At 48.1% G+C, this 12,349-nt stretch overlaps 1 protein-coding gene across 1 annotated transcript in view; it reads right to left on the minus strand.

Annotated features, from left to right (window-relative positions):
* Positions 1 to 12,349, minus strand: part of Ttll11 (tubulin tyrosine ligase like 11) — a 228,454-nt gene that overhangs the window by 134,758 nt on the left and 81,347 nt on the right. The window contains exons 5-6 of the mRNA XM_052182350.1: positions 4,378 to 4,473; positions 3,332 to 3,447 (exon numbers count right to left, since the gene is read on the minus strand). Coding sequence (XP_052038310.1) covers positions 3,332 to 3,447; positions 4,378 to 4,473 — 212 coding nt within the window. The remainder of the gene's footprint in view (positions 1 to 3,331; positions 3,448 to 4,377; positions 4,474 to 12,349) is intronic.

Consider the following 12,349-nt stretch of genomic DNA (forward strand, 5'->3'; position numbering starts at 1 on the left):
AGGTTCCCAGACTCAAGTGCCAGCCTCCTCAGTTCCATGCTCTTAGGGATAGTTTCTAACTACTAAAAAGGTTCCAGTCACCTTAGTTTGCTGTGACGGTTGTCTCCCTGCTGTGCTCCAAAGGTAATTTTTTCTAACCTCCCAAACACACAAGTCCCACTGATATCTTGGCACCTGGAACCAAGCCCCGCCAGCCGCCTTTTGGGGTAGCGTCTGTGGTAGTCCACGGTGATCTCCCCACCTCAGATTTATGATACGTCACTAGTTTTAAACTCAAAATTCTGCAAAAAGGAAAGTAACCATCAGTCCTTGCGTCGGCTTGTCTCCTCACTGAGCAGTAAAATGCACCTTGGAGAGAGGCTTCTGCCTCAGAAAGCTGAGCCACAAGGACAGAAAGCAAGTTCCAGGCCAGCATGGCCCACACAGGGAGACGGCCTCTCAAAAGACAGTAGCAAACCAAGTAAAAAACGGGTCCACTAAATTGTCTCATTTGAATGTGGTTACCGTTGTTTTATTTACGTGTCATTGTCTATTATGTAGGAAAGGCTCCCAGAGGCTCAAAGCAGCTATGCGACTGGGCAAAGCCCTTACTAGAAGCTTACTATACAAAGTGGAGACAACAGACAAACAACAACAAAAAGAAACGGAAAACTCTGCTGCTGCAGATAAAGGGCCTGAATTCTACTGCGACGTCACTCAATACAGTTTTAATGGCGTGGTCTCAGAACTGCATCCACAGGTCTTGGCCCCACATTTGCTATGGCCCCCACCCTGAGCTTTGTCCTGTTACCTTGACTCATAGGAACTGAGAATAATTTTAGCCTCAAACCTGGGTAAGGTTACCACAATAGCCATTGCTCATGTATTCATGCACTTTGCAGAGGGCAATGTACTCTCGTGGATGCTGGCTAAAAATAAAAACAAAAAGGTGAGATTAAGGGAAAGAAAATCAGTAAATGGCATTTAGCTAGTCACACACCTCCTTATGCGCCAGGTAAGAAAGAGGGAGATGAAAGGGTTTCTAGATTAGAAATGATGCCGGAGCCCCGAAAATTTTGTCTCCGGGTATCGATGCGAACGTCAATGCTTTTTAAATTAAAAATGAGGTACTGCTGCTGCTTATGACTTGATAGGTTATAAAATGTCTCTTTCATCCTTCCCAATCAATGGTCCTGGGCTCCATGGCAATTAAATTTCAGATCTTCAGCTCCTGTGGATGGTGTAGGTAATGTGAAACAAGAAAGGGAAGAAGGAAGCTGTCTCAGTGTGCTGCTTTACCCTGAAGGGCGAACCTCTGCTCCTCTGTGCTTGGTAGCAAAGGTTAGAGGATGCTCAGGCCTCCCATCCGAGCACCAACCGGCCCTGACTCTGTTTAGCCTCTGAGCTTAGAGGAGAGAGGGTGCCTTCAGGGTGGTATGGCCGCAGAAGAGCCCTCTGATAGGCTCTCCAATCCCAAGTGATCAGCCCTATGCACACATACAGCTACGCTGACATGCTGGGTAGATTTTGTATATAGTTTATATTGTATACCTAGGACTATTGAGGAGGAGGTAGTGACTATTGATGGAGTAAAGGGAAGGGCGCAGGAGCTGCGGAGGGTGAATGGGAAATAGAAAGGATGTGAATACAGCACCGCACCGTGCAGGAAATTTGCAAAAGAAACAAAAGCTTTTAATTTAAAATTTAAAAGTGTGCTCAGGCCACACAATGGATTTTGAACTTCTGGTTTCCAGCGAAGAAGTCAGAATACCAGTGTGTCAAGGTCATCCTAAAATAATCTGCACCACCACGCCGCAGAAAGCCACCTACTTCTCTCCACGTGGAGCACAAAGTCCCTTGGGACCTCATCTTGGCTGCTGAGATCAATAACCATTACAGGAAAGATTTTTAAGGAGTGTGCTTTATGGCAATTAATCTGACTAAATCGCAACTCTAACCGGTGTTTTTTTTTTTCCCCCGCGGGTAAGTAATGAGAACAGCAGTGTGTGTTTATCAGTGGACCTATCATTGCCCACTACCCAGCTATAGACGCTCTAAGGATCTGGCGGCCCAAGGACCTCGTCTCTGAAGCAGGAGCCCATGGAGGCCACACAGACAGAACTAGCTACGCAAACCACAGAAGTGAACGCTCGAGGTGACATTGCTTTCAGGACAGATCAGGGGAACAGTTACCACCCAGTCTGTCTGAAGACGACCAATCTTAGAGACTCACATTTCCCGCAAGGTATGCTTGCTGGACCGTGACTGCCAGGAGGAACCTGCCAAGGTGTGGACACACCTCCACTCATAAGTACCCATAAGAATCAGCCTTGCTGAAGGTGGAGGCCGTGGTGCCGGCATCTTGAAAGCTGCTCTGGAAGGGTCTCATGTGCAGTCAAGGGTGAGAAGCATGGCTGTAAGGTGACTCGGGCAACAGCCCCACTGATGAGGAGTCTCAGCAGAGGGACCTCACACACACCGCTTGCTGGGAAGTCAGCACGCCTCGCTGCCTCAGTCGCGGTGGCCAGGTCTTAGAGTTTTGTGTCAGTCCTGACACATCAAGAATATGGGAAGAACTCCTTGAAACCCCTGCTTTTGGGTTTCTGCCAAGACTCAGTCAACAATACTCAGTCAACAACAAACACTTTGTGGGAACCTGACGTGTGTGTGTGTGTGTGTGTGTGTGTGTGTGTGTGTGTGGTGGGGGACAAGTGAAATGTTCTTCGTATCAAGAATGCTTGCATGAACGTGAGGCAGGGACATTCTTCGTCCCCCCCCCCTTGGTGTCCCCATGGGTGGCTGCAGGGGTGTGTGGGGAGAATTTAGTTTGGACTTGTGCTACAGATGTCAGAAGTTGATGGTATCCACTCTGCAAACTCAAAGCTCACACCACAAGAGTGTAAAGCACTGTGAGGGAGGGCAGAGGCTGCTCTCTCCGTGTCCATTTGGGGCCTGCATGCTCTCACTCTCCTGCCAGTCAAATGCTCATGGGCAGAATCTGTCACTGAGGCCGTGGGAGATTAGGAGTTGGATGGCCAAGGGAAATGCATCACTGAATGCCAATGTCACATAACTCCTGCTCCTGATCAATACCATCGTGTATTGGTTGGTTGGTTGGTTGGTTGGTTGGTTGGGTTGGTTGGTTGCAGTGCTTCTCACACATGCTAGGCACATACTCCACCATTGAGCTATATTCCCAGCCATTCCTGATTTTGAGTTGCTGGTTATGTGGGACTATTCACGAAATGTGTGATCTATTCATTTAGCTCTTAAGAAGTTACTTCACCTGCTTGGGACACAGAGCAGAGACATGAAGGGACCAGCAGAGTGCAGTGACACACTAGAGACTTACTGGATTTCCTTTCTCTTCTTCAGCGGGTCCATGAGGCGCAGCGTGTCCCTGATCACGGCCACCTTCACCTCTTCGTCCACCAGGCTGGGGATATTTTCAAAAACCCCTGGAGAGAGCTTGGAAGGTAAGGATTCTGAGTTAGAGTTGAACTGTGACCCAGCCCCACTGCTTATCCCTGACTGCCTCTGACCAGCTCAAATGCCTATGCAATTAATTTTACATCTGGCCTATACAAATCCATAGAAGAGAATTTTTAAACCTTTTCATATTAGCATACAAATTCTTTTTTACAAATTCACAAAACTCACCCAGAGAAACAATAGCGTTATGGTTTTGTTGTTATTGGTTTGTTGTTATTTGTTAGCCAAGGCTAGCCACTGACTTGATATGTAGCTGAGGATGGTCTTGAACTCATGATTCTGCCCTCTGGACTCTTGGGACTAGAGGTGTGCACCACATGCCTGGTCTTAGCACTGTGCTTCTTGGATTATTTTTTTGTAAGAGCTGAGAATGTGAAGAGGGCTGAAAGAAAATTCCAGATAATCCCCCCAAAGCCCAGTAGTAATTTTAGGGGTATTTCCTCCAGCTCTTTAAATGTGCTGCAAGGGGTGGCACAGGCACTGTTAAATGTACTGTTTATCATAGTGGCTCAAGAATGTCGACTGGCTAACTCATAGTCATAGAATTTCAATTAGTTCATCTCCTGAGGCTAACTAATTAGTTCCTGTCAAAACTGATGGAAGGGCTCAGCTGCTTCTAAGTTTCCCACCTTAAAAAAATGAGAAGAATGGCATGCTGGGAAATTACCGAGGGTCGGAAAGGTCTCATATTAATAGACTCTGTTTGGAGCTTGACACAGCTAAAAGTATTTGACTTAAACGAAACTTTGTGTGAAATTTCGAGGGTAGCAAGCCTTGGGCAGCCAAGGGAACGGGTGTCCTGCGGTCAGGGGCATGTGCGCTGTAGCCTCCCGGCCTCCTGGGGTACACTGCAGTCCCTGGGGGAGCTCTGCAGCCTCACGGCCATGGGGTGCTGCAATCACTTACTTCGTATTCATGCTCGATTCTCATGCTGGGGTTCGCATTCACTTCAAGTAGCATAGGCTTCAGGTTTTTCATCAGAAGGATGTCAAAGCCTAGAATCTGGGCAGAACAGACATAAGTCAGCATTATTCCCCCGGGCCAGTTTCTTCTCAGGAACTGAGTATGGTATTAGGGACATTAAGGGGAAAATAAATTCAAACTGGGTCTCCGGCCTTGGCCTTGACCCTGATCTCTGTCCTTCAGGGCCCTTGCCCCTCTGGGTGTACTTGTCAGACAGAATGGATAGCAGACTTTTTTTTTTTTTTTTTAAGAAACCTTAGTAATGGGATGCTTTCCCATAGTGCCTCTCAGTGTCATCTCCAGTGCCATAAAATGACGACCCCTTTCCTTTCTAACAGGCTTTTTATTATGTTAAGTACTGCTAGCAGTCCACTGACTTCTCTCTTGGCCTTTGTCCCACTTTCCTTGTTACTTCTTGGCTGCATTTCTGGAAACCTAGGGCCACCTTTCTTAACCTGGAGTGCGGATGAGTAAGGTTTCAAAGTAGCTCATTCTACAGGCCACAGTGCTGAATCAGTGTAGAATGGGCCAAGCATTCTCTCCTGAGTGAGCCTGATATAACCTCGTAGTGTGTGTGTGTGTGTGTGTGTGTGTGTGTGTGTTCCAGCCTGTACTGATGTGCATCATACAAACATAAACACACACAGTAACTATTTGTTGTGCCAAAGATTCAGAATCACATTAGATCCTATGGAAACACTTAAAAGCAGAATTCGGGCCTCCAGAAGCACTGTGGGTTTCCTCAGTACTGCCTACCTAGTGTGTTAGTGTGTTGGCTTTCACATCTAAACCAATCACATGTGCCTCCAGTATCATATGAGTGTGTGTCTCTTTGATCAAAAAGCATTAACACTTAACTTTCCTGATGGTGACACCAGAACATAGAACCAGGCTGGAAAGCCACTCTGAACGTGGGACCCTGTACATGGGCTCCACACATCCCCACCACAGCCAGGCCGGCACTCTAGACTTATTCCGGCACCAACTGCTGGACACCTGCACTTGAATTCAGCACTGACCGGCCCCAGGTGAGGCCCTGCCTCCAGCCACCCTTGCTTCTGGACCCTTCCTTAACAAGTCTGTCTGTCAGACCAGGTGCTGTGTGCACCTTGCTCTCCCCTTCCACAGTCCTCCAGTTGGATAACTTTGCACCCTTGAGATCCCTCCTCATGCGCTTCAGACTTGAACAACATGGACCTCGCATTCTGGGGTTGGGGGGTGAGTCCCATTATCTCTAGAGAGGGAAAAATATTAGAACATCTCCAACAACACTGACACAGCCCCAGGGTCTCAATAAAAGATAATGCAGAGGGTAAGTGGACAGAAAAGAAAGGTACAGTGTAGACACCTCTTCATCTATGGGCTTGCGAGGGAGGGATGACGGGGATCCATTTGCTCATCCATATAGAATATGAACTAGTTAAATGATAATTACTAAGCTGTAGCTTCATCTATATTCATGAAATCAATGTCTGGATGGCCATTTTTGGGAATGATTCAAGATGAACTTCTGTCTTGGTGAAGGGCAATCAGGGCGAGGAGCTGGGAAAAATCACCCTTGGACTATTTTTCTTCCCATGGTCATGAAAAGGGATAGAAATCAGTAGGTACGCTGCGTGTATTACAGACCTGCTTAATAATAAATGACAAGTGGGTATGAGTGATGAGGCCTTTAGGAGGTCTGGTGACATCACCAGTGTAGCTTTGGACCTGGCCTGAGCCATGTGCCGCAGATGAGGCCGAGGACAGTGGCTGGTGCTAGGACTCGTCATCCTTAACTGCCTGCCCTGGCTTTCCGCTGCATCTTAGAAGTATGGATTTCTACTTTTCAAACCTGGCAGGCTCTTTTCTGTCCCAGGCCCAGTGGAATGGGGATGAGGAGGGAAGCTGGAGGCGGGAGAAGGGGGCAGGGAAACCTCCAACAAGCCTGTTGGCATCCAACCACGTATAAGCTATTGGAGAATCCGAGCATGGGTTTTGAAAGTACTGAGTCTTAAATGCTTTGGGGTCAGAAAGCCCTGGGCTCCAGGCTCAGCTCAGTTTCCCTCAGAAGCTCGTTAACAGGCTCTAGGGAAGGTTTGTCAGAGCCCATTACCTCATTGAAAAAAAGGGTACAAAATGGAAGGCCTACAAGGCCATCAGTCGTGGCTAAGAAAAGTGGTTCCTAGGACTGTGCCTGCCGCACAGAAGGGGGTCTATGCTGGCTCCCGGTCCAGTTTCCAGCTAAGACATCAGCAAGGAAAGGAAATGGCCTGGGTGTGCTCTAGAGTCACAAGGAACTACTCATGCTGCATCTCTGCCTTTATGAAGGCAAGCTTCCTGGTGGCTCTAGGCCCCGCGTGTAAGCCGAGGATAAGAGCGCTCACGCATTCATTGGTGAAACATTTACTGAGTGCTTTCTACAACCACGCACCATCAAGGACGACTCACAACGGAACACATTCTGCAAAGCACATGATGGCGTGTGTGTCTAAGGGAGCTCAAGCATATTAGAGTTTTTGTAAGGTTAAGGACATCTGAATTGTTTTCCTCTCAACAAGTTTGCTGATGACCTATCTCAGATTCAAGGGACTGGGAAGAACTTCAACTTGGATCTTGCCATTAAAATCCCAGAATGTATAAACTGGCCAAAAAAAAAAAAAAAAAAAAGGCTGGAATTTTCTTTGTTCACAATTTCCCAAGATGGTGTTCTTTTGGAAGGAGGAAGATTGGATCAACTTTGATCTATTTTTAATGTGTTATTTCCAGGAAGAGACATTTATGTATTGTTTTGTCTTTTTTTAAAAGATTTATTATATACGTGTGTGTGTGTGTGTGTGTGTGTAGCTGTCTTCAGACACACCAGAAGAAGGCATCAGATCCCATTACAGATGCTTGTGAGCCACCATGTGGTTGCTGGGAATTGAACTCAGGACCTCTGGAAGAACAGCCAGTGCTCTCAACCGTTGAGCCATCTCTCCAGCCCCTTTTTCTGTTGTTTTTGAGAAATCACTAATCTCATCTAGTCCCTTCTCTTAGAAGACCCTGGGAGGCTGCATCGTGGGAAGGGAAGGCGCTCCCTTGAAGTCTCTCATGGTTGTGGCACAGCAAGCTTTGTCAAATGGAGAGGTGGCTTTTCAGTCCTGTGATATACTCTGCCTCCTGGAGACTTCGACCAGCACTTAGGAGGCGAGGGGCTCCCACCTGAAGGATGCCCTCGCATTTAAAACCATCTGGGCTTCACTGTGACCTCTAGAAGCTTCAGACTGAGTTGGAGAAGGTCCTGGGTGACTGTAGACTTACACAAAGGCTTCAAGCTACATCCCACAGAGAGTGTTATCTTCTGAGTGAGCTGCAGACCGACCACATCAACTGTTCTCAACAAGGAGGTCTGGGACTCCAAATTATACATATAACTACCTATGGCCTTTGGACTCCTATGTCCCAGTGAGTCCCATCTCCTAGGATTCAAGTTTGTGCAACCCCGCAACCACCTCTACCCTCTTGAATGAAAGCTATGTTTAGTGCCTGTTTCTGACTGAAAGAGGCAGAAATGATGTCGTGCCTCTTTCAACAGTAAGTTAAAAAAAAGGATAGTGGCTTCTGTCTGAGGGTGCTCTTCTCCACTCTGAAAGAAGCCACCAGGCATGCAGGTGAGCTGCCCTGTGGAGAAGGATAGAACTGACCTGATTTATCTAGTCACCTGCCGGGCAGGACCTGAGGCCTGTCAACACTGTGGGTGAACTTGGAGGACCCTTCCTCAGGGAGGACCTGAGAGAACTGAAGCCCTGGCCAGGCTGGAGACTGGAGCCAAAGACACATCAGTTACTCCCAGATTCCCCCCCCCCCCCCCGAGAAGGGGGAGGGCTCTCACTGTGTAAACCTGACTAACCTGGAGTTTGTTATGTAGACCAGACTAGTCTCTCTCAGAGATCTTCCTGTCTGCTGAATGTTGGAATTATACCCCTAGATCTTTAAAAGTTTATTACGTTGGGGTTTTTAGATTTATTTATTATGTGCGTTAGCATTTTGCTTGCTTGTACATGTGTGCGCCACGTATGCCTGGTGCCTGCTGAGGTCAGGCGTTAAAGGACTTGTGCACCAGCTTGTAGGTACGAGGAGTCAAACCCGGGTCCTCTACAAGAGCAGCAAATGCTCTTAACTGCTGAGCCAACTCTCCAGCCCCTCCCCCTAGCTTCTTGATCATGGAATGCTGAGATAACAAGGAAGGTTGTTTTGAGCGACTCATTTGTCCGAGGCGATAGATAACGGGCAGATAACGAACACAGCATCCTTTTCCTCTAAAATTGATGCTTCCCAAATCCCTTACCCAACCATCAATCAAGCCAAGCCTTCTCCCTTCACCCCTCACAGCTGCCTGCTCACCAGCTCCTGCGCGAGCTTTCTAGATCTGGCCCGGTCTTTCTTCTGGAACCCTGCTCTCAGATCCCACCTTTCCCTGATTTCAAACTCAGACATTTTAAATTAAATTATCTGGCATTAGATGCCAGGGTAACTTCTAGAATGCAAATAGAATACCACCACCTCTTTGCCTCAATTCTGCCCATAGAGGTTCAAGGCCTGTGGCCTGCCCTCTGCTAAGGGTTGGCTGGGCCATGTCTCACACAGCACCTGTGCCGCCTCCTCACTCCTGCTCCCCCTGGGTTCTAACCACACAGCTCTAGTTTGCTTTAATTGGGTGTGTCTCTCCGACCCCCAAAATAAAGCTCTGCTGTCTCCAGGGCTCACATTTTTTGAGGAGAGGGGGCCATGAGCAAGGTAAGAGCATGAACCCTGACATAGGGGGTAGAGGCCAGGGCAGGCCTTCTAAGGAGGAATCCTTTGTCAGCCACACTGTCTTCTGACTCACACAGCCTCTCACAGTGTGTGTGTGTGTGTGTCTGTGTGTGTGTGTACATGCCATTCTTCCTTTCAATGAATCAGTCTTTTCTTTCCCCATGGCTACTTTAAAGATGTTATCATTACTAGTTACTCACAGTCTGGTTGTAAGTCTCGTAGTGGGGTGTGGGGTGTGTGGGGATGACGTGTGTCCTGTTTGGACTTTGTTGGTGGTTTTTTTTTTTTTTTTTGCTTTGCTTTTAGTTTCTGTCTGTCTGTTATCTTTTGTTTTGTTTTAGCTTCTTGGGTTGTGAACTTCTATTACCTTTAACCAGATTTGGAAAGTTTCCGCTACCAGTTCTTTACATGTTTTCGGTGCTTTCCTTTTCTCTTTTGTCCTGGGATCCAGATGAGCGTGTGTTAGGCCTCCTGGTGTGCTCTGTGGTTTGCCCTGTCCTGTACCTGTGTAGTTTTGCATAGCTCTGCCAGTGTCTTCAAGGTCACTCACTACTGCTTTCTTCAGTTAATCCCAGTTGGTGAAATTTCACATCATTAACAAGATTCCATTTTGGTTGTTTTCTTGTTGCTTCTTTATTTTTCTTTAAGATGGGGTTTCACTCTGCAACCCCAGTTGGCCACCACCGCTCAGCCTCAGCCTCAGCCTCAGCCTCAGCCTCAGCCTCAGCCTCTGCCTCTGCCTCAGCCTCTACCTCTGCCTCAGCCTCAGCCTCCCTGGTGCTGATTACAGATATGGACCAGCATGCTTGGCTTGGATTTTAGACTCTTTAGAAGTTTCGTTTGCTCTTTGTAAGGCCTTCTAGCTCTCTCTTCTTTAAGACAGTATTTTCCTTGAGTTCTTATGCATCACTATAATTACTTTGTTATTCTTTTCTTCTGGTTCCACCGACATGAAGACTTTGGATCTAGTGAACACTTGTCCCCAGCTCTGCTGCTTCCTGTGTACACCATGAGTAATTTCTTCAGTTGGATGCTGGGCACCATGTGGTACCATGACAGGGATCTAGAACCCAGCTCAAGACTCTGGGCTTTGTGCTGCAATCAGTCTTTGTGGGTTATTCTAATTCCTTAAAATCTTGTTTATGGTCAGATGGGCTGTGTCAACTAAAAAGGGACTCATGTGTCAACTCATGGAGACAGAACATGACATCTTCATTAAAACCCCCTCAGTAACCAGCAAGGCCTCTGGACTGTAGCTCAGGTCTGGACTCTGTTCAAGGCTAGAACTCCTCCCTGACACATGTGAGCTCCAGAAGGTCACATTATCAGTTCCGGGTCATTCTTTGCCAGCTTTGTAGATGAACACCCTCCCCCACGCCCACATACACAAATGGCCTAGGACTTCACTGAGACTTGCTGGGATCCTGAGCTAGATTTCTAGGGCTCCTTTCTGACTTAACCAGCTTTCCAGAACCTGGCCCATATCACCAGCCACTTGCCTCGAGGTCACCAGGTCTGTGTGGCGCCCCATCCTTGTCCCGTACTCCAGACACTGCCTCCAGCAGAAAGCAGGGACATCAATCGGATTTGCTTTGATTCCATCCTTTTCTTGGGCTCACAGTGGAAGGCCATGCAAAGCTCCGAACACTTACTCACATACCTATTTTTACGTGTTTCTGGCTGCCTAGCTGTTGAGGATGAGTCTTTGTGGGCTCCATCATGACTAGAACTGTGGATTTCAGGAGGTGATGCACCAACAGTGACAAGTAAGAGAGTGAGTCCTGTTTGAAGGGCTGGTAAGAACATTCCAGAAATGAGCACTGAGACAAAGTAGATGGCCAGAAGGAACACGCCAGGAGCTGGGCTCTGATGGGACGGCGGGGATGGATTAGGCAGCATCTTATAAGCCACATGGCAGCCAGGGTGGTGAGTGCGATGAAGGTGCCATTGTGGGATTTGAGCAAGGGAAGGCAGTGCCGCCTGACTTGTATTTCTGCAGCTTCTTGTTGGCTACTGCAGGCTTGTCTGTGGGCTGCATGTGGCAAGAAGGGGATGGAAGAACTAAGGAGGATTCCAGCTTCTGCTTCATGTCAGTGCTGCTCGCTTACTGAGGCAGGAAGGGCTGGGGTGGCAGGCTCTAGGACGGAAGGCACAGCTCTGCTTTTGACTCTGCTGTTTGGTGCCCAGTAGCTATCCCAGTGGGGAGAGCAGGGGAGCAATGTATATATCAGCCTGGAGCTCCAGCAGAGGTCCAGAATAGCAATATGAATTTAGGACTCAACAGCATTTAGCTGGTTCCTCTAAGCCCCGGGGCAGGATGAGATCATTTAGGAAGAGATGGTAGATATACAAAGACAAATTTCCAAGAATCGATCTCCAGGGATCTCCAATAATGACAGGTCCAGAGGAAGCGGTCAGGGAAGAACAACCAGTAAGGTAGCAGAGAAACAGGAGAGTGTGAGAGCTGTCAGTGTCTGTTGGGAAAACCTTCTTCTTCATACCTGTAGCTCTCTTGGGCATCCCTCCTCTGGAGCCTTCGGTTGGGCAGTTAACTCTCCCCCTCATCTCAAGTGCGCCCTTGGGCAGCATGGTGCTTAAGGAGCAGGGGTTATCTCTGTCAGTCTTTCACACTAAACGCAGCACCCCTTAGAGGCCCTGGCCTCGCCTTGTCCTTAGCCACATACCCCACACCTATCCCAGGCCTCATCTCAGTGGGTACCCAGGGAATGTGCTAGATCGCAAAGGAAGACAATAACGTAGCTGTCAGAGCGGACAAGGAAGGCTTTACAGGGAAAGAAGGTCTTGAGCTGTACTTGGGAAGCTGTCCTGAATATTGAAACTAGTGAGCAGGAGCGAGCGGACCAGGCTGGCAGAGACAGAGGAAACCCAATGGCCCAGCCGGGGAGGCACTGGTGACGACCACGGGAGAGGAAGCACATCTGGTGTGTGAGAACCAAGGTTGAGGCACAGGGGAGCTAGGGAGTCGGGATGGGATGTGACAAACACCAGGCTAAGGGCTTCGTTTCCAATCTTGGTTCCAAACTTGTGTCACCAATATCCTAGTTAACATCAAAATGAGAATAGTTGCCGATCTGCTGTAACTTCAAGGTCCCTTCTGGTGGGCAGGTGTGAGAACCGT

The sequence above is a fragment of the Apodemus sylvaticus genome, chromosome 5 (genome assembly GCF_947179515.1).
Source record: "Apodemus sylvaticus chromosome 5, mApoSyl1.1, whole genome shotgun sequence".
Classification (NCBI taxonomy): domain Eukaryota; kingdom Metazoa; phylum Chordata; class Mammalia; order Rodentia; family Muridae; genus Apodemus; species Apodemus sylvaticus.